The sequence below is a fragment of the Fringilla coelebs genome (genome assembly GCF_963513975.1).
Source record: "Fringilla coelebs genome assembly, chromosome: 21".
Taxonomy (NCBI): Eukaryota; Metazoa; Chordata; class Aves; order Passeriformes; family Fringillidae; genus Fringilla; species Fringilla coelebs.
The window spans coordinates 4026035-4049890 of NC_140047.1; the positions used below are offsets into that span (position 1 = coordinate 4026035).

The 23856-nt window shown below is 46.7% G+C and overlaps 1 protein-coding gene across 1 annotated transcript in view; it reads right to left on the reverse strand.

Annotated features, from left to right (window-relative positions):
• Positions 1 to 19638, reverse strand: part of TNC (tenascin C) — a gene marked incomplete at its 5' end in the record, with an annotated part of 49550 nt that extends 29912 nt beyond the window's left edge. Inside the window, 10 exons of the mRNA XM_084219456.1 lie at positions 202 to 474; positions 9422 to 9685; positions 11350 to 11439; positions 12195 to 12380; positions 13315 to 13584; positions 14154 to 14310; positions 14391 to 14506; positions 15487 to 15750; positions 17012 to 18232; positions 19176 to 19638. Coding sequence (XP_084075582.1) covers positions 202 to 474; positions 9422 to 9685; positions 11350 to 11439; positions 12195 to 12380; positions 13315 to 13584; positions 14154 to 14310; positions 14391 to 14506; positions 15487 to 15750; positions 17012 to 18232; positions 19176 to 19638 — 3304 coding nt within the window. The remainder of the gene's footprint in view (positions 1 to 201; positions 475 to 9421; positions 9686 to 11349; positions 11440 to 12194; positions 12381 to 13314; positions 13585 to 14153; positions 14311 to 14390; positions 14507 to 15486; positions 15751 to 17011; positions 18233 to 19175) is intronic.
• Positions 19639 to 23856: the final 4218 nt, after the last annotated feature.

The following is a 23856-nucleotide window of genomic DNA, read 5'->3' on the forward strand; positions in this document are numbered from 1 at the left end:
GGGGGGAAGCAGGGAGGGAAGGGCTGCAGCAGGGCACTGCAGCTCTGGCTGGGAAGCCTGACCATGAGGCCAGAGGTGTTCAGCCAAGCTTTAAGGAGCTCAGGGCTGGCCATGCAAGGCTGTCCCAGCCAGCAGGACCTGCCCAGCGCTCGCAGGAGCTCGGGCTCACATCTCTGTCAGAAAGAACTGCAGGGAAGGTACCTGTGGTGGTCTCAAGAGAAAGGGGCTTGCTCCTGTAGCCCCGAGTGAGCCCCTGCAGGGTGATGGTGTAAGGAGTGTTGGCCTTGAGGCCGGTGACGTTCACAGAGCTCAGTGTCCCCGGCACTGTGACATTGTGGCTCTCCTCGGGGCTGCCAGCCTCCTGCACCTGCAGGACAAAGCTCTCAAAGGCCCCGTCTGCTGCTGTCCAGGTGAGCTGGAAACCATCCCAGCCAGGCTCTGACACTGACAATCTCCCCAGCTCGGGTTCCTCCTCTGGATAAGGACAGAGAGGCAATCTGTTACTCGGGTTGCAGAGTGGTGCTGATGTCGGATTATTTAATGAGGTTCTGTGTTAATGGATTTCACATTTAATCAGGGCCACAGAGATGCCCCCCCTGCCCCACTGCATTTACATTATCAGCTTCAACAATGTCTCTTTGGAGACATGGCAAAACACAGCAGTGAGAGAAGAATGGTAATAATTAATAAATATTGAGAGGCTGCCCACAGAAAGCAGCTCATAGAGAATCTTACAGCTATGAGTGCTTTATCCACTTTAATTAAACTCCCTATGAGATAAGTAGGTATTACTGTAAGAGCTTCAGTCAGTGTGATACACTGAGTTGTGAACCAACTTTAGTTCAGTGCCGTTCTGAAGTAACTGTGTTGTAAGAGTAGGAAAGGGTATGGTTTAAGTAGTTGGGATTCAGATATTTATGGTTTAATTGCATCCACTTGAAGGATGCTGCTTATGCTTCCGAACTATTTCTAATAAAAAACAACAAAGAGGAAAATGCCTCCATGTCTGCATGTCTTTAATGGATTTGTCTTCTTTTAGCTCAATATTCTACCCACAGACCCTTTCTGTGGGTGTAGACAGGACTTTCAGAGTTACTGATATTTGTCTAAAAGCAAAATGTTCATTCACAGAAATTAACATTCTTGCAAACCCCCACAGGGGTGGCCAAGGAAGTTGGGAGCCCTCAGAGGTAACTCTGCTGCTGCTCAATCTGAAAGCTGAAGTCATTTGCTCAGCAAGAATGGAAAATTCTTTGTTACAAAGGGGATACAGCTGATTCCTTAACATGAACAGTCAGAGGGGAAAATGAGAGAGCACTGCCTGGTTTTTCTACCTGGAGACTCCTGTGTGCTCTATCACTGACCTGTGGCCTCTGCTGATTTTCTAGCACCCTTCTGATTTATTTGAATTGTTGCACGTAAGTGTTACAATAAGAACAGAGTGTCTCTGAATAATCCTGTTCTGCATGACTGAGAATTCATAAGAGATGCTGCATGTAGGGAAACGGATCTGATTTGTCAATTGTAGACATCAACTTTATGCCAATTGTAATACAGAAGTTAAAGGAGCCTGGAATGAATGAAATTTATGCTCAGCAGCATCACTCATATGGAGTTTCTCCCTGTTAAACCAGAGTGATCATTACAGGACTGCTCAAAGCCTTAGGCAGGCAGCTGGGGATGGATTTGCAGAGGTTGAGCACTGACAGATCATAAAAATCTTCAGCAAAATTCATTAACAAATCAGTAAATTGCTACTATTCAGGAACAAAAGTTCTGTTGAGCTTTTCCCATCCTGTTAGAAGGAAAGAGATTGTTTATGACATGATGACGATGTGCAACAACAATAAAAGAAATGCATTAATCCAGAGCTGCCTTCCCTTATCAGGAACAGAAAGGAGATTCATTAGGTAAAATATGAATTCTGTCAAAACAGGACTGTTATCTGGAAAAGAGAAAGCAGGACAGAAAGGGACCTGGTTGTATCAGAGATCACAATCTGTGAGTGGCAACAGAAACAAATCAAACAAATACATTTCCTTAAAATGAAAGTGAAACTAAAGTTACAGTGAAGTTGAATCTTTTAAATAGAAGTTTGCTTATAATAAGTAATGCAGGAACCATCACAGGTTGAAAGCAATTCTGATTTCTCTGAAAATGCTCAGTTTCATTCTCCTCCACGATGCAGAGCCCCTTTTCCTGCCACTTGTCACTCATGCATGTCGGACAGAAAAGCAAACAACCCTCTCATGCTCTCCAGGGACCAAGGGGTTCTCCTGAGGAATCATGCACCAAACAGGATTGCTGGGGAGCTCCAAAACCCTCAGCCAACCAGCACAGATGACAAAGCAACCACAGTGCCATGGTAAAGAGAAGGGATGATGTTTCTTATTAAAAAAACCCAAAAAACAAACAACAAAAACCAAAACCATAATCAGAGAGAGCAAACCATGGAGAGCTGAGACTGTTCTGGCCCCGTGAAATAATCTCTGTGTCTCTACATAAGTATTTTACCTAGTGTTGGGAGTTTGGTTTTGAGAGCTGGACAAGTACAGTCCTCAGTGCCCAGATCTGAGCTCCCACCCTGGTGCTTTGGTCATTATGAAATTGATGGAACAGAGCTAAGAGGTGGGAGTTTTTGGAGAGGCACCACAATCTTTTTTTTCTCTATGACATCACGATTTCCATGCCAAACTCCTGCTGTGTTTGAGCACAATCCAGACAAGCAGGTGCAGCATCTCCCTGTTCCCACATCCCTTCTCAGCAGCAGGTGCATCCACATCTCTTTTTGCTTGCACTTTGAAAAGAGAGATTTGATGCTGCATCACCTTCAGAGCTGGGTGGGGCATTGTCCATGCTGCACCACCCCAGGCTCTCATTCCAGAGCTGGAAGAGCTTCATCCCATGCAAAAGGAAGAATAAACCAGCCAAGAGGAAAAGCATCCCTCACAAAGCCTGAAATCTGTACCAAAGCCATATGGAAATGAAGTTCTGGGTTTTGAAGCAGAAAAGGAACACGTGGCTGTGAATCCATGGGAAATACCTGCAGCAGCTAGAGCTTCCATTGGGTGCTTCCATGGAGGTTAATCTGGAATTGTGTCCCAGCTGGGAGACTGGGAATTTCTGTTTCTCAGGGATTTCCCAGCAGAAATATTTCCTGTGTTCTGTTCAAAATGGACAGAGTGATGGGGAACTGATCAAATACCTCACCCTGTGCTGCCCAGGACAGGTGGAACTTCTGGAAGTCCTGTGGGTTGTGTTAGGGTCATGAAGAGCCCCAGTGATTCTGAGCTGGGTGAGTGAAGGGGGAATAAAAGCAGAGCAGGAGGCTCAGGGCTGGGGGATGTTGGATAACAGAGCTGGGGAGGTGCAGGGCTGGCAGGATCAAATTGAGTTTCACTGCTTGATTCTCTGGGTGTGGTGGTCAGAAGTACTAAACAGAGGTAAATTACAAATTAAACTTTGCTGATAATAACCCCCCAAACAACAGCCAACACCTGCTCCAACACACTCTGTGGGCTGTGCACTGGGAGCCCTGAAAAGGAAGCAAGCAGAGGAGTTCTCCTGGTTTTGGAGACTGAATCCAGGCCTGGAGCAAAGGGAGCAGCAGCACACACAGCCTGGTTCTCACAGAGCCACCCTGAGCACAGATCCAGAGCCACAGCCAGCAGACAGAGAGGAGCTGGAATGCTTCCAGCAGGGAGCTGGCACATCCCCAGCTGATGGAAATCAGTTCTCTTTGATTACTTCCAAAGAACTTGGCTCATTTACATCACATTGGAGCCCTCAGTATCCAAACATGTCCTTTGTCTTTACTACACCCATCAGTGAATACTCCTGATGCAAGCCATGGAGGGAATTCATGCCAAAAATCACAAACACATCCAAACCCAGGCTGAGAAATCACAGCAGAAACATGCTATAGCTCCTGACATCCTTCCAAAAACAGGTTTGGAGAAGTTATCTATTGTGATACATGCAGAAGAAAGTGGAGGGGACACACATTTTTGCCTAAAAAATATTTCTTATAGGACATTCCCAGGAATGGAAAGGGGAATGGCTCTCAGCATGCTGAATGATCTGTGGATATATCCTCTAGAACACTCAGATTCTGGAAATCTGTGGAGGTCACAGGGAACGTGTTTTTGATCCCAGGCACAAGGCACCAGGCAGGGGATTTCTCTGACATACAGAATTATCTCCTCATTAGTGGGAAGCCACATCATTTCACACCTCGGTGACTTCCTTGCTTTCATGCTCCACTTGCATTCAATAAGAGAGAGCAAGCCATCGAGCACCATCCATCAGCTCAGCACAAATATCTGCTCAGGATTCATTACATGTCTCCAAATTCACACATCCCTCACAAAGAAATACATTTTCAGAGCAGCAAAATCAATTAGAAATGTTTTCAAATGGATGCAGAGATGTCAGCTTGTAAATAAACTCACAGGTGTGAAAACATTGTTTTCTGCTCACCTCTGGGAAGGAGAGAAGACTGTAAGGCAAAGACTGATTTATATTTATATATAATATGAATATTTATATTTACATATGACATTAATATTCTTGATTTAGGGAAGAACTGTCCTTAAACCCCTCCAGACATGGTCTGAGCAGGCTCTACCTACGCTGCAACCTGGAGATAAGCAGGTTTCCATCACACCAGCACAGCTGCAATGCTCACCACTGCCATCATCCCCTCTTTCCCAGTAAACCCCGGTCAGAACTGTTATCTGCCTGCTCCAGGGCTGCTCATGGAACAAAGCAGGAAGGTTTGGAACCATTCTGCAACTCCCAGCTGCTTGGGCATCAGCAGGTGCCAAGCAGGTCTTTCCTGTCCTGGGAACAGGCTAAAAATTACAGCATCAAGAGCACTGGCACTTGAAAAGTCTAAAAGTTGTTCATTTAACAGGCACAGAGGTGGCTGGGCTTTGCTGGGCTGGGCTTTGCTGGGCTGGGCTTTGCTGAGAGGGTTTCTGCTGAAGACAAGAGTGGGCAGCCCAGTGGGGAGGAGAGGGCAGCAATGCACATCCCACAGGGACAGCTCCCCCTGGGAAACTGAACCCTGAGCTGCAAACTGAAGATAAAACCTTCCAAAATACAAGAGGCAACATCAAATTAGGGTGGCATTACACTCCTGATGTAATGAGGGTGTGTGAGAGAGCCCTGTGTGAGATCAGTCAAACTGCCCTCTCATTTTCCCTGACCACCCCACATCTCTCCCACATCCCTGCCTGTTCTAGCACAGCCACAAGGATTTGGTTACTCCAGTCTGGGTGGAAAATGCTGCAGCAGTTTAAAAGACATGAGGGACCAACCACCTGTGTGAGATTTGAATCCAGAAATTTGCTGGATTCACAAGTGGATTTATTTCATTGTGCCAACTTTGGCAGCCACACGGAGGTTGCCATGTACAGGTTGTCCCATGGAACATAGGGAATGTAATTCTGAATATTTCCTTGGATTTAATGACTGGGTGAGAAAGAATGGTTTTCCTCCACTACAGATATTAACACTCATATATCCCACATAATTCATGTGTATCAGGGGAATATGTGACTTTGTGTATAAACAAACAGGAGATGGACAAATGAAAATGATATGGATACATGGAAAATGCTCTGATACCACAGAAATATCAGTGTTCTTTGTTTAGCAGGCAGAATGCTGTAGCAGATAATGGAAAATCTGGAAAACAATCAAACTGTAGAATGACAAGAACACTTGTTAAATCAAACACTTGATTTAACAATGAGGGGAAGAGATGGGCAGAGAAAGCAGAGAGCTCTGGGAGCTTTGGGTGGGTGGGTGACAGCCAGAGAATGATTCACAGGGGTGAGATGAATGAACAGAGACAGAAGCTGAAAAGGGAAACTGGATGGATAACAGCACACACTCCTTCCCAGGCTGGAACACTTCTTACTGTCAGCTTAGGAAATAGCTCAATATCTCTTGGTAAAATCTCCAGACTGAGCCTGGCCTGAATATGTCTGTGGAGAGGTGTTGGCCTTTTGAGGAATTCCACTGGAATGTTTCTCTGGTGGTTTTACTAAAAAGGATGCTCGTGACATTTTCCCAACTCCTTGGGATAGAGCAAGAAATATTCTGGATTATTTCTTGCTTCTGAATCTGGGATTTTAAATTATTCCCCAAGAGGGGCTCTCAGCCACCTTCCCAATCTCTTGATGACCCAGCAAGGTTTTCTTTTTAGCCCCTTTTGGCTAAACCACTTTCCTCTCTCTTAATCAGCTGATTAAACTGGGCTTGCAGTGCCTGTGCACCTCTGAATTTCATGAAGAAACCACTGCAGCACACAACAAGCCAGAAATGCCCCAGAAGTGGAGGAGCTACCTCTAAAAATTGAACTCAGGCGCTCTCAGAGGAGGAGTCAGCTGAACAAATGGACAATCTCCCCTGGCAAATTCAGTTTCCCAGCGCTCAGCAGCACACTTTCCCATGGGTCTGGCCCACCTAATCATTCTTGCTGATGTTTCTTTGAGTTTGTATAAAGAAGGGTGGTGCAATCTGAGCCTTGGAGAAGCCAGGAGAGGAAGAGGGGCTGACGCACACCACGGAGGAGGGCCTTTGGTAAACAGCATAAATCTTGTGAAAAACATCCAGCAGAAAGGAAAAGTCACTTCTCCAAGCCCTGCTCTGCTGTATGAGCTCACTGCCAGAGGCAAGACAGCATCACATCCACGACTCATCAAGAGTTGCTGCACAATCTGGGTCCTCCAGCAGAGGAATTTGAGCTTGGCTCTTGGTTCCTCTAAGGCTCACTCATTTATCTCCCCAGGCCTCTCCTGCCTGATGAATTTCCACCCCTCCTGCTCCAGCCCCACGTTGTGCTCTGCAGGCAGGGCAGGAGGGAGCAGAGCTGCAGTCTGAGTGCTGGGCTGCTCAGAGCTGGGCACCTGCTCACCCTGCAGATGAGCTGCTCAAGGCAAGGTCCCTCCAAGGAGTAAAAGGACTCATTTTCTTTAATTTCTGAGTCACACCGTGGTGCAGTGGCAGGGGGGCCCTCCTGACACCTTCACTAATAACAGAAAGGGGTTTCCTGTGGTAACTCAGCTCCCAGAGGAGCAGAGTGCTGCTCTCCAGCCCACCCACACACCTGGGTTTATGGAAGTGTTGGTTTGAGGCTGTCAGTCCCAGCTCCCAGGGGTTCTCTGGGCAGGAAGGGCTCTGCTGTGACCCTTCCATTACTGCAGCACAGAACTGCTGTGAGTTCCTGTGTTCACACGCCACAGGACACTAAAGCTGTGTGGTCTGTTCCCCTCAGGACCACAAGGTCCCTGCTGGAATTCTCCTGCATTCCTGAAGCCTCTGGAGCAAGAAAACCTCATTTCAGGGAGCTCCTCTGGGTCAGGACTCAATGCTTGCATTAGGGTTACACTACATGGAGCTCCAAGAGACAAACAAGCAAATGGAAATGTGAAATATTCAGGCTTTCCTTTTCAGCCCAATTTAGCAAACTTCACTCTGTTATCTTTGCCATCCCTTGAGTGCAGGATCAGGGATATCAGTTAAAAAAGACTTTGTCATTTGAGCTGCACTTCATCCCTGTGAAGAGACAGAAGCAGCAGAGGCTTCCATCCTGTATTATGGGAGATTTTGTGATGTGTCCTTTGCTAGAGGTTCACGAGTCCTGAGTGTTTCAGCTTGCCTCCACAAGAGAGGGCAAAACAAGATTGTTTGGCTTTAGCCTGAGGACTTGGGACCTCCCAAGTGCTGGAACATGGATAAAGAGGAGTGTCTTGAGGGTAGATGGAAGAGCAAACTGAAGAGACCACTTGTTTTGTACTGCCCAGGCTTCCAGAGAATTTCTGTGCTCTGTGTTTGGATTTGTCCATTCCTACTCAGCAGAAAGGTCACAGACCAGGTTATGTCAACTGCTGCTCCCAGGAGCCCACTGCAGAGCCCTCTCTGTTTACTGCTGCTCTGAGGAAAGACATAAAACAAATACAGCAGCCAGACAAAGGTATTTCTAAAGGAAAAAAAAAAAAAAAAAAAGGCAAACCAGGAAAGAGGAGCCACCTTGTGAAGCTTTGGAAGCTGGTGCTGCCAGGACCAGGCTGTGAGATTCCACAGCACATTGTTTCTGCCTCTTCACCATCTCTGCAGGCTTCCTTGAAACCTCTCAGTCTTCCAGCAGAGAAAGTTGGAAAATGGAAGCCTGCTCGCTCCTGCCACACAAACCTACATCTTCCTTTTTTCTGTATGTGCCTCAAGGCTTCCCAGTTTTTCCCTGCACTGGACACAGGCCTGACTCAAACAACTCTCTCAGGACTGATGGCTTCCAGGCCATGTAACTCTGATGGATTGCTGTCTCCATAAAGCATTCAGAGGTTGTGCTGGAGTGAACACTGCCAGGAAAATTGAACTGAGCCTTGATCATTTAAGCTGGGTAATTATTAATTTGTAAAATCCACAGTATCTGGCATGTGCTCACCTCATGGATGGTCTTTGGGGAGAAAAGGATAATAATCTTGGTGTCTGCTAAGGACAACAGCTGTAGCCCAGCTGATTGTGATTTCCCCACCTCTGCTTGCTTAGAGCAGTTGAGGTTTTGCCTTGCAGGATTTAGGCTAGAAACCTAAAGATTCAGGTCTTATTTGTGTTCTATACTGAGATACAATTCTCTGTGCAACACACCTTGGCTCAGAATGTTTCACAAAGGATAAAACCTTGCTCAGTAAGTCATCTGATAGTGGTCAGTGGGAGTGGTTTGCACAAATGGAGATGGCAGAAACAGACAAATATGAGTCACAGTACCCAGCAGAAATGGTGGCTTGGACCAGACTGGGGCAGAAACCTTTCCCACTTTTGGATGAGAAAAATGAAATAGGGCAACATCAGAGCCCCGCTGGTCCTGCTGAGGGATGATGGCCTGCTGTGAGGAGAACAAATTAGGCAGGAACAAACAATGTGAAACACATTCTGCTTGCTCTTCCCCTTAGGTTTTTGGCTGTAGAAAGCAAACCACGTTAGAAGACATGATGTACAAAAACACCCAGCCTCACCTAAAGCAAAGAATGAGTTCTGCCTCCATGTGCATGAGCCCTTTGTGAGTCCTCTCAAAGGATGAGCAAGAAACCATTGTGAACATGGAGGTGGACACAGCAGGGAGGGACACACAGAGATGGATTTAGCACCAGTGAATCCCACCCCTAGTACATGAAAATCCCTCTTGAGCTGGGGGTGTGAAGCCACTTCCACAGAACTGCTTAGAAGTGGGGAACTGATTCTTTGGATTCAGGGATGCATGTGGAGGTGAGATGGTTTCATATCTTCTGCTGGCTGGTAAATCCATCTATCCTTCACTCTCTCATGCTGCTGCAGGAGGCTCCCCAGACATGGATTAGGAAATCAGGTGGAGCCATCCCTGTGCTAGTGACCAGCAGAAGCTGTAACTCACCCGTGGAGCCCTTGACAGTGGTGGGTTTGCTCTTGTGCCGCCCCTTCTCTGCCAGCAGGCTGATGTTGTACTCGGTGCCCGGCTCCAGCCCCCGCAGCAGGAAGGAGCTGCTGTCCACTGGGATCTCCACCTCGCTCCTCTTCCCCGAGGGAGCCGTGTAAACCAGGCGGTAGCGGTCAAACTTGGCCACTGGCCTCCTCCAGCGCAGGGACAAGGTGGTCTCCGTGGGCTCGCTGACTTCCAGCTCCTTGGGGTTGTCAAGGTCTGCAAGTGAAAAACCAGCAAAGCTGAGGTGTTTCTGAAGGGCCCTGAGAGGGTTTTTCAGGCATCTGTAGAGGAATATCTGTGGGAGCGGCAGGGGGTGGGAAGGTGGGGACGGACGGACACGAGAGATCTCTGGAGCCAGGTCTGGAACGTGGGGTTTATTGCAAAGGGCCAAGTGCAGGGCTCTGCTGGGGCTGCCAGGCACAACTCAGAGCAGGACTGAGAGAAGGAGAGAGAGTGGGAAAGAGGATGAGAGAGAGAGAGGATGAGAGAGTAGGAGAGTAAGAGAGTGAGGTTCCCGTTCGAATACAATAAATCTTCTTTTGTGCTGAATATTCTATTTCTCACTAACCAGTCTAGTACAAGATACAAATCCTACAGCATTTACACACAGCCTATAACAATCATTGCATTACCATACTGAGTTACATTTTAAACCCTAAAAACTCCTCTTTGGGCCCCTTCTGCCAAGCCAGTGGGGTCTGCTCTGACCCTTGGAGCTGTCTGCAAGCAGAGGGTGTTTTTTCACCAAAAGTAGATTACCTTCAGCCAGCCATGCCATTGTTTTCCAGTTGTTCAGTAACTGAGGTATCTCAAAGCTTGCTTTTATTTCAATCTCACTTATAGTTTCTATATTCCCAAAATCTTTTGCCAGGCAATCATATTTATAAGGCTTTCCTGTTTCATCGTCCCCAACAAATATCTCCACTGGGGGTCTGGCAGCAGCTCAGGGGCTGCCCATCTTTGGGACCCTTTGAAATGGGTAGAGAATTTTCACCATGATATTTTCTGAAAAATCCTCTTTGCCCAGGATTTTCTCCTGGGAAGCTGAGAAGCTTCAGAGAGAAATGGAAACAATAATTATCTGATTGCTCCTGTGTTGGCTGCTTTGGAATGTGGCTTGGACATTGTTTACCAACAGGTGAATGTTTGATTTGTTCCATGTGAATTGTTTTGATTTAATGACCAATCACCATCAGCTGTGTCAGACTCTTGAGGAGTCAGTCCCTAGATTTCATTATGATTCTTGTGAAACCTTCTGATGTATACTTTCTCCTTCTTTAGTATAGTTTTAATATAGCATTCTTTTAATATAATATCATAAAATAATAAATCAGCCTTCTGAGAACATGGAGTCAAGTTCTCATCTCTCACCTGGTCCTGGGGACCTCACAGATAATGATGATGTTCTCCTTTACAGACAAAACCAGAACAAATTTCCTGCCCTTATACTTGAGAGGCAGAAATAAAGCCTTCAGATAATTCACCTGGGAAAAAGGGGCATTGTGTGAAAAATTCTGGATTGGAAGGTCAGTCAGGAGTACTGCAACCTCTCTTTGTCACATCAAAATTTTGGCCACCACCATTCCTGCCAGAAACCCTCACAGACAGAAGATGGCCAGAGTGATCAGTGCAAACATGATTATCATTAAGGAGCTCACCTGGAGATGAAACTCCCAGAACATTAAGAGGAACAGGAAAAAGAAGTCAGATTCAGAGGTCATGAACTTTCTGGGAATTTTTTTTTGTTTTCCTTGAGGAGAAAAATAGCAAAATGGAAACAAGAACTTTCTAAAATATCTCTTCCAGCATCTCTTAGAAATGAAAGAGTGGCTCCACCTGAGCTGCCTCCTCCAGAGCTCTAGTGGGATCAGGACACTCACCAGTGCCAGCGTTGATGGTAGCAGGAGCACTTTCCCTGTCGTTCCTCACTGCTGTCACTCCGATGCCATATTCAGTTCCAGGCCTCAAACCTACAAGATGAGGAGAAGAACTATGAGTTCCTGTCCATGGAATATGCCTGCAGGCATTTGTTGGAATAAGGAAGGCTGAATGGATGCAGAGTAAGAGATCTGCTTTCCTCTATGCAGAGAATTGAGGTTTCTGTTTACCCTCCAGCTCACAAGCTGCAGGCTGGCACCAGTGAATCCCACCCCTAGCACATGAAAATGCCTTTTGAGCTCAGGATGTGAAGCCACTTCCACAGAACTGCTTAGAATTAGGGGAACTGATTCGTTGGATTCAGGGATGCATGTGGAGGTGAAATGGTTTCATATCTTCTGCTGGATGGTAAACCTATTTCACATGGCTTTCAATTCAGTTTGGTCTACTCAAAATCACAGAATCATGGAATAGTTTGAGTTGGAAGGGACATTAAAGCCCATCCAGTGCCACTCCTGCCATGGCAGGGACACCTCCCACTGTCCCAGGTGCTCCCAGTCCTGTCCAGCCTGGCCTTGGGCACTGCCAGGGATCCAGGGGCAGCCCCAGCTGCTCTGGGCACCCTGTGCCAGGGCCTGCCCACCTTCCCAGGGAAACAATTCCTTCCTAATATCTCATCTGATTTCAACTTTGTAACCTCCTGCCCCAAAAAAATGTGCTTGAGATTGCTCAAAACTTGTTTGTACCTCGAATGTATGGTGACCACAAGGACATTCTTTCTCCACGTCCGTGCCCTGGGGTGACAAAACCCAATGTGACACCAGTGACAATCTCTCCATCCCCCTACCTGTGAGTGTAGCTCTGGTTGTGGCCTGGCTGCCCTTGGGCACTGTGATCTCCACGTGGTCCCCACCGGAGATGGGGGCAAATTTGATTCGGTAATTATCGACGTTGGCGTGGCTGTTCTTCCACTCCAGGGTGATGCTGCTGTCAGTCTGGGACACCCTCTTCAGGTTCCTTGGGGCATCCAGGTCTGGAGTCAACCAAGCAAGAAATAAATAATTAAGAATATTTCTCTTCTGACAGCAGTCTCTTGTGACAGGGCTTTTTAGAAGGTGAAATGACCCATAAAGTTTCCTCTCACATGATCCTGTTATGTCTTAACTACAAACACCAGAGGTCTTCCAGCTTCAGTTCAAGAAATTTAACTTCTATCTCCTGAGACAAAAATAACATTTTCACTTGTAATCATCAGTTTTTATTACAAAATGGGTTTGTGGAAAAACATATTTGGATGAAAATACTGTTTTCCTTTACAAATACCTCGGCTTTTAAAAGGAAAAAAGAGAAAATTACTGGTCATTTCTAGAATTTCAGTAACATCTTGCATTCATGGCTGGAAGAATCTCTAAGTCTCAAAAAAAGGTGAATATTATGGAGAAATTCAATGAGCTTTCATTTTTCACACCTACAGTAGCCTCAAATCCTGCTCCAAAATAACAACTGTATTTTAGGATGAAAAGGGATGTAATTAGCAGCTCCCTTAATGCATTAAGCCTTGATAACCTGCTAAAGGAGCCACACTTTCAAAAAACATTCCCAGAATCACTGAGGAGCACAGTAAATTTATAAAAGAATGGCAGGAGATATTTGCAGAACTGCAGAAGAAAAAAAAAAAGCCAGTTCTCTGCTTCTAAACTAATTAGCAAAGAGAAATAAGATGGAATAGGAACTATGGCAGATATTTAGCTCATCAGGCAGGCAAATGATTCGGAGGAATTTGCATTTTGAAAGAGAGAATTAGGGTAAAAGACACAATAACTTAATTCCCATTTTTAAAATAGATTCTTGGGGGGGGGGGGGTCTAAATATTTTGGTGATAAAAGGCTCAGGAAATTATTCTCTACTTTCATGTACCTCTAAAACTGGGCTGATTTTGTCCCTGTGGCACCTTCCCAGCCCCTCACCTGTGACAAAGACTTCCTTCACAGGGTCACTCTCCATGTCCCCTCGACGAGAGACCAGCGTCACCTCATACTCCGTGTGTGGCCTCAGGTTGCCAATGGAATATTGGTTCTCATCTTCAGAGAGGTCAATGGTTGTCCTGTCCCCTGGGATGTCCTTGGGGCCATAGGTGAGCTCTACACCTTCCACTTCAGCCAAGGGTTTGGACCACGTGATGAGAGCCGTGGTGTCGGTGACGTCTTTGGCCTCCACCTGGCTGGGGGCATCAAGCTCTGTTACCAAGCAAAAGAGAGGGGAAAAGGGGCTTTTAGAAAGAAATCTTGCCATATTCTTATGCCTTTAATTGGTGACTCGGGACAAAGTTAAAATTACTATCCTCATTTACGCTCTTCCTTTGGTTCCTATAGTTTTGGACTCCAAATGGAACCAATCCATCAGAAGCAAATCCATCAAAATTCCTTCAAGCCAGGAGATACCACAAGAAAAACAAGCAGGAACCCCAAGAGCTTCCCCACCTTCACACACTCCTCATGCAAATATGACCAGGATAAAACAAATTCCAGCAAGGAATCCTAGATCCTGCTGATATACATCTTGAAAAAGGAATAAAAGTGCATGCTGCCTACTACCTTCTAGCTGGACTTAAATTTCCTTTCTGCTGCAAACAGGTAATGTGGAGAGGAATTATTTTTTCCTCATGTATTCCTTAGCAACTCCACTATTCCCCCCCTCAATTAACTCACAATCTAGAGCTTGAATTTCTCTTTGTTTACAAACCCCCAAACAGCAGATGTTTTGTCGGTGGCCAACTAAAACCAGACCAAACACAGGTTGTGCTTACTTGTGGTGATGACTTTGGACAGGCCTGGTCCTCTGGTGTTGTTCTTCACTATATGGATGGACACATTGTACTGCTGCCCAGGTGCCAAACCTGGCTGCATGTAGGATGTCTCTGGCCTTTTCAAGCTGCTGGTTATGTCCCCATTATCATCCTTTTTCTGGAACACATGGGACAATCAGTGAGGATAGACATAAAAGTACAGGATTTTCCATTCTATACGTGAAACTGCTTCCTCACCATATTGTGGAAGACCAGCTCCCAGCCATCAAAAGAAAAGTTCAGCGGGTCCCATTCCACCTGGACAGATGTTTCCCGAACAGATTTGAATCTCAGACCTTCTGGAGCAGGCAGATCTGTGGCAGAAGAAAGGGATATTCTCACATGAGTGCCAAATTCCCATAAATAGGGCACTGGGGTGGGACATCTTTCCACTTCTAGAAATATCTGCCAGCTGGGAATCTGCAGATGAGGTGGTTAAACTCTCCTCAGATCCAGTTATTGTGGCTTGGGAGAGACTTTCCTGAGCTGGTTAAATGTCACCTTAGAATAAAGAGAATTTTACCCTCGTGATCTCTTATTTGTGCCCTCTTGAAAGAAGCCTGGTGTTAACTTTGGAGGTCAGGAGATCTGAATCCTGCCCTAGCTCTACAGAAATGAGCTCAGTGACAGAAGTCAAAGAGCACCTTTTGATATTGGGATGTTTAGATATGACAGCGATGTGCACAAAACAAAAAGAAGATGAACAACAGAAGTACAGACAGGAAGATAAAAGGTAAGATGTAGTAAATCACAGCAAAGATGCAAAAGGAATATAACCTGTATTTCAGCCAAAATAGTTTGAATTCAAGTGATTTCATATTGATCTTTTATATGCTGTTACATTTTTAATTTTTTTTTCTCAGAAAGAATTACCAGAATTTTTAAAATGAATATTATAATAAAGAAATGTACATTATAATAAAGAAATGTGCATTTTAATAAAGAAGCCAAGGTTCTTAATTCACAAAGACCCCATATTGGGAGACATTGAAAGCAGAAGATTGTGAACTGTGCTTCTAACACAGTCCCTGGTACTGGAAAAAAGTAGAAAATGGAAGTTCAGAAGGCTGTTTTTTCCAGGCCAACATCTGACTTGGAAGTAGAAAATACAAAAGAAATTATATCCCAAAACCAGAATGTAAATCAATACATCTGAACCAAAAAAAAAAGCAGAATAAATACCCCCAAGAAAGGGATGCAAGTCCACACATACGAAGTGAAACCAGAAAATACAAAACAAGAGGGATGCAGATGGAGCAGACAAAAGGATGAATACAGGGAATATTAAACTCACATGTGGCTACCCTGGCGCTGACTGGAATGCTCTTCTTGTTTTTCAGGATTGCAAAGACACGGATGAAGTACTCCACCCCTGGCTCCAGCTCGTGGATGGTGGCAGCTGTGTGGTTTCCTGGCACGGTGAACTGCATGTCCAAGCCCCCACTGCTGGTGGGGACGTAGGTGACGAGGTACTCGTTGACCAGGTTCTCGTGCTTCCACTCCAGATTGACGGTTTTATCTGTCACGTTGGTCACAGTCAGCTCAGTTGGAGGAGACACTGGGAATGGGGGGGAAAAAAAAAAAGCCAAGCCAATGTTATAAGAAGTTCTCAAGGCTCAGGAAATAATGACTTGCCCAGTTTCACATTTTCCCAGGAGTTGTTCCTAAGGCTCATCTCACACTCAGGGAATGGGGAAGGCATGTCGCACAAATTAGCTGCTGAGGGGAAAGGAATGCTCAGCTGATGGAGACTACAGACATTTCCAGAAGCCAATTTCTGCTCTCACACTTGCACACAACCTCTGGCTGACTGTGTTCCAGCTGCTCCTCTCATGGCTGCAGCACAAGACTGCTATAGCTGGATCCTGAGGGATTCAGATATTTAATTCAACCACCAGCAGCATGTGATTGTAGAGCTAGAAGTCCCGGGATGTGCACAGATTTTCCAAAGTAAATTAAAACATTATTATTTGAGTAAATACTTGCAATAGATCTGCCTGTGCAAGATCACAAAGTGGGGCTTAGGTACCTTCCAGAAGGAGGAGATGAACGATGGGAATTTCTTTTAAACAGTATTCATTGTCTTTTATAGTGATCCCAACCCCAAAGTACTCTTTCATTACCAAAATTTAGTTTCACAATTTCTCCCTCAGGATCTACTAAAGAAAACGACCTCATTTATGGTGTATTGCCTGTCATTATCAGGCTGCCAAAATTTTCTATCAATTTCCATAAAGTCCTGGGAAACCAAGCATGTGACTTTATAGCTAAGTTTCCACTCCAGCTGATCCCACAATTTTCCTGTAAGCTTCTGTGAGATCTAATATACACACATCCATATACATATGTATTGTGCATTTATATATAGATGTATATATATGAATACATGCAAAGATGTGGAGAAGACTCTGGACCATTTCCCTTTACTCCTTAGCTAGAACAGCTTCCTTCAGCTTTTTTTCTAGCATCAAGAGGTACTGTGAGAAACTGAAGGGTCACAGTAACAAATCCCAGACAGTGCTGGCTACAGCATCAGTGACATTGTGGTGAGAGCAGAAAGGGAGGTGACAAAGGCACTGCAACGCCAATCAGCAGCCTGTTGTATTGGCGACCACCAAAAGCCGCCAGAAGCTGCTACCCAACTTAGCCCTGATATTTCAGGATGCCAAGACTACTGGTGTTGCCGCATCCCTGATCCTGCTGCTTGGACCATGCTGGAAAAGCCGCAACAAGGCCCAGCTCTATGGAAAACCTTTACAAAGTGTCCAAGGCTGTTGGCTGGCCCAAGGGGAGGCAGTTCAGAGGGACACCCCACCTACCATCGGAGCAGTCATCCCCAATGTAGCCATCCTCGCAGACGCAGCGCCCGTCCACGCAGCGCCCCGCGTTGTTGCAGTCGTTGGGGCAGGAGCGCTCCCGGCAGTCCTCACCCACAAAGCCCTCGTGGCACACGCAGCGCCCGTCGACGCAGCGCCCACGCCCGTGGCAGTCGTTGGGGCAGGCCAGCTCGCCACAGTCATCCCCTGTGAAACCATTGTCACACTCGCAGCGCCCCTCCACGCAGCGCCCGCGGTTGTGGCAGTCGTTGGGGCAGCGCAGCTCGGCGCAGTCCTCGCCCGTGTACCCCTCGTCGCACACGCACTGCCCGTTGACGCACAGCCCGCGGTTGTGGCAGTCGTTGGGACACCGCAGCTGGCCGCAGTCGTCCCCGGTGAAGCCCTCGTGGCACACGCACTGCCCGTTCTCGCAGCGCCCTGGGTTGTGGCAGTCGTTGGGGCAGCGCAGCTCCCCGCAATCCTCCCCGATGAACCCCTCGTGGCACACGCACTGCCCGTTCTCGCAGCGCCCGCGGTTGTGGCAGTCGTTGGGACACCGCAGCTCCCCGCAGTCCTCGCCCAGGTATCCCTCGTGGCACACGCATCGCCCGCCCACGCAGCGCCCGCGGTTGTGGCAGTCGTTGGGGCACCTCCTCTCGCTGCAGTCGTCGCCCACAAAGCCCTGGTGGCACACGCACAGCCCGTTCTCGCAGCGCCCGTTGCCGTGGCAGTCGTTGGGGCAGGTGAGCTCCCCGCAGTCCTCGCCGGTGAAGCCCTCCTCGCAGAAGCAGGTGCCGTTGACGCAGCGCCCGCGGTCGAAGCAGTCGTTGGGGCAGATGAGCTCGCTGCAGTCCTCGCCCGTGTAGCCCTCGTCGCACACGCACTCGCTGTCCACGCAGCGCCCGCGGCCGTGGCAGTTGTGGGGGCACAGGGGCACGCTGCAGTCGTCGCCCACGAATCCCTCGTGGCACAGGCATTGCCCACCCACGCAGCGCCCGTGGGCGCCGCAGCCCCGGGCGCAGAGCTCCTGGCCGCAGTCCGGGCCCGTGTAGCCCTCGAAGCACACGCACAGCCCGTCCACGCACTTGCCCTGGTCGTTGCAGTCGTTGGGACACGAGGCCTGGCTGCAGTTGGGGCCCTTCCAGCCGGGCTCGCAGATGCAGCCGCAGATGTCGATGCTGTAGTTGCCGTGCCCGCTGCAATAGGGCGTGGTGTCCAGGCGACCTGTACCAACGAGCACAAAAGTCATTATTCCCAATGGCACTGGGATGCCAGCGTGGAACATATCACCCCAAAGGGCTCTGATTTTCCTAGTTGCCTACAGGACATCGGTTTTTAAAGTTTTTAAATGAGAATCTCTCTTTCTTTCTCCAGCTAGATTTACTTTCCCAGGAAAGCTTTAATTCGCTCTAATGCCAGGGAAGATCCCCTGCCAGTGACTTGGTAACTGAGCATGCTGGATTCCTCCTCCCTTCTCAAAATCCTCTCCCACTGTCTGAGCAGCTTTCCTGACTGGTTCAATAGGGCATGAACCATGGAGCATCATTCATCCATTCACCCCAGAACACAAAAGTCAGGCAGCACATTGCGTCATCAGCTGTATCAGCAACCAGGAGGCTGCTCTGAGCTCAGAGGGACACATTGCTCTGAAGAAAACTTGTATTTCTTCTCTTATATGACCAACTCCTTCCCTCAATTTAAAAATCAACCAGACAGACACATTTTTCCCTCTTCTATAACTATTTGTGCTTGTCTATTGCCTTATGTCCTGCTGTATTTTTATTGGTCTCTACTAAAGAAAACTTGGAAGCGAAAATGGTTACATTGGCAGCTTCCTCAAGGGGACAAAAAGTGGAGCCAAGAGCTTGGACTGTGAGTTTTAATCTTAACTCCGACACAGATTTACCATGTCCAAGTGCTGTCCATGCTCATTGCCACAGCTACAAAGGGTCCCAGGCCACCTCCTGACCCACAGATCCATAAAGCCATGGAACTGTGAATGAAGGTACCTTGCACGCTGGCCAAACACATTCCCAGTTTTGATTACGTTTCAAATTTAAGAGGTTGACTTGTGCTCATTCTTGAAAGAGATTGGAGTACCACTCTAAACAACATCTACAGCCAGCACAAGAATTTCCCCCAAGAGCAGCTCCCCAGCCTGCCTTACCTTCTACTGCCTGGGAATTAGGACAGCATCCAGCCCCGCTGGCACACTGCTCCCGCAGGGAGGAGACCAGCCCCTCCAGCTCCTCTAGTCTGCTCAGCAGATCCTTAATGTCTGGGGCAGCTGCACAGCCACAAGCCCGGCGGGGAATGTTAATCCTGTGTGTGAAGACAATCTGGTTCCCCTCGTTCACCGTGTGCTCCTCGTAGTTCTTGACGGGCTCAATTTCCGCCTTCAGGTCGGCGTCGCCGCTCGCCGAGTCCAGGTCCACGGAGCAGAGGGAGCCAACGGGCAGCTTAATGTTGTAGACATGGTTGAAAACCACAGGCTGGCTATCCTCTGGCAAGGTCACGTTCAGCCCAGTCTCCCTCTTCTGCCGGATAATTCTCTTGATGAGTCCCCCAGTGACGTGCTGGGACAGCAAAGCGAGGATGGCACAGGCCAAGACCTGGCTGGGGAGTCCCATTGTGGTGCCCGGTTCCCTTTTGAGGCTGAGAGAGTCTTAGATCTGCTTGGCCTTTGTGATCTGCAGCAGAAATTGGAGAGCCAGGCCAAACCAAGCTGGAGATCCTTTTCTTTCCTTGTGTGTTTGTTCCTAAAAGAAGAAGGAACAGTGTAAGGGATTGCCAGCAGCTACACCACCCAACAAAGGTGTGACACTGCTTGTGTGCTGCATCTTCAGAGAACAGGACCATCACACTTCACCCAAGCTGCTGAGCTCACTCTGATGTATAACAGCAGCCATTCTCCAAGAACTCAGTGTGATTCTGAAGGAAATGCCAGCAGACATGAAGAAAGCTGCTGTTATTTCCAGGTTAGAGCAAATACAGTGGGTTGTAGCAAGTTTAACTGCCTCAAGCAGAAGACTGGGGCAAAGGTGTCTGCTGAGTTTCAGCTCAACTGAAAACAGAGGTAGATAAAATAAATATGTGTTCTCTTATTATTTAACCAACATTAAATTCTGTATTTCCTTCATCCCTCCTGCCTGAAGGCTGCTCAAGGTTGGACCATGTAAGAAACATTGTCAAAAGGTGCATCAACACCACCAAGCTCATTCCATCCCTTTTCTATATGTTTTAAATTACTCTAAGATTGCTGTAGAATCTGAACTCCAGTAGCTCCATAGTAAGTTCCACCATGTGATGATTTATCAAGAGCATGAAGATAAGTGGAAGTCTCTGCAGGTGGAAGGTTCTGGTGTCAGTGCTTGTAACGCAGGGATATTTTAGTATAAAAGTAGCGAGACACAAGAGAAGCAGAGACTCCAACAACAAAGACAGCAATAAAACTACATGTGCAAAAATGCCTTTTTAGCAGCCAATATCCCTTTCCATCAGGCAGCATTTCCCACTGCCTGATCTTTCCTCAGCTATAGCACAATAACTCGTGTACAGTTACAAGCACCTGGCTGGGCTCTACAGCTCCTCCTGAAACTCATTCCTTTCAATTAGCTCCACTATTTCCTCTTCCTCCTCAGTCTGTGCCTGTTCCTTTTCAATGGAGTGAGCCAGGGGAGTGCAACGACATCCATTGACTTCCATGCAGGATCAGCCCCTCAGCACGTAGAGTGAGGAGCCAGAGCAGTAATGGACTGCTTGAACAAGCACACCTAATAAATGTCATCTCAGCATTTGTTTTCCTTCCCACTCCCACAAGAGCTTGGTTTAATGGTTAGATCAGTGACTGTGCTTTCAGTGGTTGCAAGCTATGAAATGCCAGTAATGGAGGAAACAGCAATTTATTCTCTAAACATCATGGTTTTGATGCTAATTTATTTGTCAGATGAGAGACCAGCCTCTTCCGCCCTTCTGATTCCCCCAAAGTGGAGGGATTGTTTTTCCCATGCTATCCCAGCTGCTTTTGTGAGGGAATGACAATAACACATCAGAACCTTCACTGAAGTTTAGTGGGTTTTGTAGGGAATGTTCAGCTCACAGAGGGCAAACTTCATCCCTTTTTACTGGGGAATATATCAGAAGTAAACAAGCAGCAGGGAAGGTTTTTTCCTTGTTATGGAAAACCCTTCAGCTTTAAGGCATTTCTAACACTTACCCCATTTGCTCAAATATTTCTGCAAACCCTGCCTGTACCAGAAGAGATCACAAGGTTATTAATAAAGAATAACAGAGACAGACATGGTCCAGGTCTCATTTCTGACTCAATCCCTAAACTGAGTTGCCAGTTTATGAAACATGTTCAGGACTGTATTTGAAGTGGGATTTTAGTCTTGAGCAGTCCCACTTACGCTTTGCAAAGTGCTTCCCATGCAATTCCATGTGCTGCTATGCACTTTTTGCCCCAGGACAAGGTCATACAGCTAAAACTGGCTCCTGACCCTCAAGTAGTCATTGAAGGGACAGGCTGCTTGACAGATGGATCACCAATGGAAAATGGAACAAACTGGAGGCAGCTCTGCATCTCATTCTCACTGAATTTTAGTGAAAGTTGAGCATCCATTTCCTTATGGCTTCTGTAAATCCCAATCCACGGGAATACGGGCCTTGCCCAAACCAAGGAAATTGCACTTTTTTTCTGCTGACCAATGTGAGCTGACAAATCACTTAATCATTGTACAAACTTTAATGGTTTCTTTAATATGCCTGAAAAATGACAAACCTGCTCTGGCAAGAGCCACTGTCACTGTCATCTTCCCTACTGGTGAAGGCCACATGAACACCAGGATTTTGAGAGGGCACTTGCTGCGTTAGAGGCAGCCAAACCTCTCATAGCTGACACTGGAAGAATTAACATGTCTGGGCTGACATCCTTTTGAAGTCTCTGGAGAAACATTGTGGTGGTCCAGGAGCAGCATTGCTTGCCTGCTCTGTGACCCCTGAGCTTTGGCACCTCATGTGAGCTCTGAGCTCATCCATCCCCATCAGGTGTTTCCCATCCCATCTGCCACGGGCCCAGCACGGTTAGCTGAGCTCCACTCCTGCATCTGACATCTACAAAACAAGACACCTTCCTCCAGTTCTTTTTACATCAGCCATGGGTTTGGCTGGGAGAACAAAGAGGACATCCTTCTCTCCAACCCCAGCTCCTCAGACACATCCAAACAACAGCTCTGACCACAATCGACCACCCAGCAGCAGGAGACAAATGAATCCACAGAGACTGCCAGGCTCTGCTGTCCCTTCATTCCCTCCTCTTCCCTTCAGATTGCATTTTAAACCTGCCTCTTGGAGAAATCCTCTTGAGATTTTCTTTGCAGACATCAGCAGCTGGATTATTTAAGGGCACCTAAAAGTCTTGCAGCAAAGTTTGGCAGAAAATGACCCTTCCCAGGATGAGTTTGTGGTCTGTAAGAGGAGCTGGCTGATGTCTGACATCTCTCAGGTACTTTGGGAGGTTTGTATGACCCAGAGTGTGTCTAGTTTTACAAATATTTTGTCTAATAGAGGACACCTATCATCCTAATGAGCTGTGCCCTCAGATCTTCCTGCCACCCTGACTACAAAAATCCTGGATGTGATGATGTACATGATCTGCAAAATGTTTTGCTTGTCATGCAGGTCAATAAATCTAGAGCTTGTGTTCTCCCCATCTGCTCACTGGCACCTTCCCACCCTCCTTGGGCAAGAGTTATCTCCTGCTCCCCTAGGCACAACCTCAATATAAATAAGAAAAAAATGTGGCCTCTCACACATCTTAAATATCTGGTTAAAAAATACGGATTATGGACTGAGAAGCAAATCTTAGCATCTCTGCAGTACCAGCTGGGGCAAAAGGAGGTTCAGGTAACAAAAGAATTTTCTTACATGAACATTAACTTTAAAAGTTAGATTTTAACCAAAGAGCAGAAAAGGGCTATTTCTAGAAAACACTCCTTAAAAACCTGATCACTGCCTGGTGACACACTTAATAATATGTGGTAGAGGTAAGGTGGACTGTCAATAGCACAAAGGGAAGGAATAATTTTCATTTCCACTGCAGCCCTTTCATCTGAAGATCTGAAAGCATGTCACAGTCTAGCTGTAAAAAGCTGGAAAAATGTTATTAAAAAGGGTTATTTCTTTGTTTAGACATCCCTCCTTCCCCTTGCCCCCTCACAGCATTAGAATTTTTTCAGGACCTTTCCATTTAATTAGAAATTTGTTTCTTAATAGGAAATTTTCAATCAATCTTGAAAAAAACCCCAGGAATCTTGATTCCTGGGGAATCCTAAGCAAAGGTAATGCATGAATATTTCCCTTCCCCAAAGCCATATTTGCTGGAAAGCAGCAGGTGTGAGAAACTAAATTAATGTCTGCGTACTTTAAAGTCCTGGTGTATCACTCCAGTCACTCCTGAACGTTCAGGAGTGGCAGAATTGTGAGATGATTTGTGAGTATGTGGAATGATAAATATGCAGATGAGAGCCCTATGCAATTTTAATCAAAACAGATTGCAGCAAGGAAGGAATGGAGGTGTTAAAAACTATCTCAGCTGTCCTTCCTAACGAAGGCAGAAGGCTGATTAGATTTGCTCAGACACCCTCTACATGTCATGACTTGGAAATTAGACATGAAAATGGCAGGGAAAAAACAGAGGGGGGGAAAAAAAAGGAAACAATTCCTGTCTAAGCAGATACTTCCTACATTTCAGCAGGAGGGGAATCAAATATTGTCAGCACCGTGTTGGATTCAAGCACATCTTGTTAAAATCTGGGTAAAATAGCAGCAGGCTGGGTTGTGACAGGGAG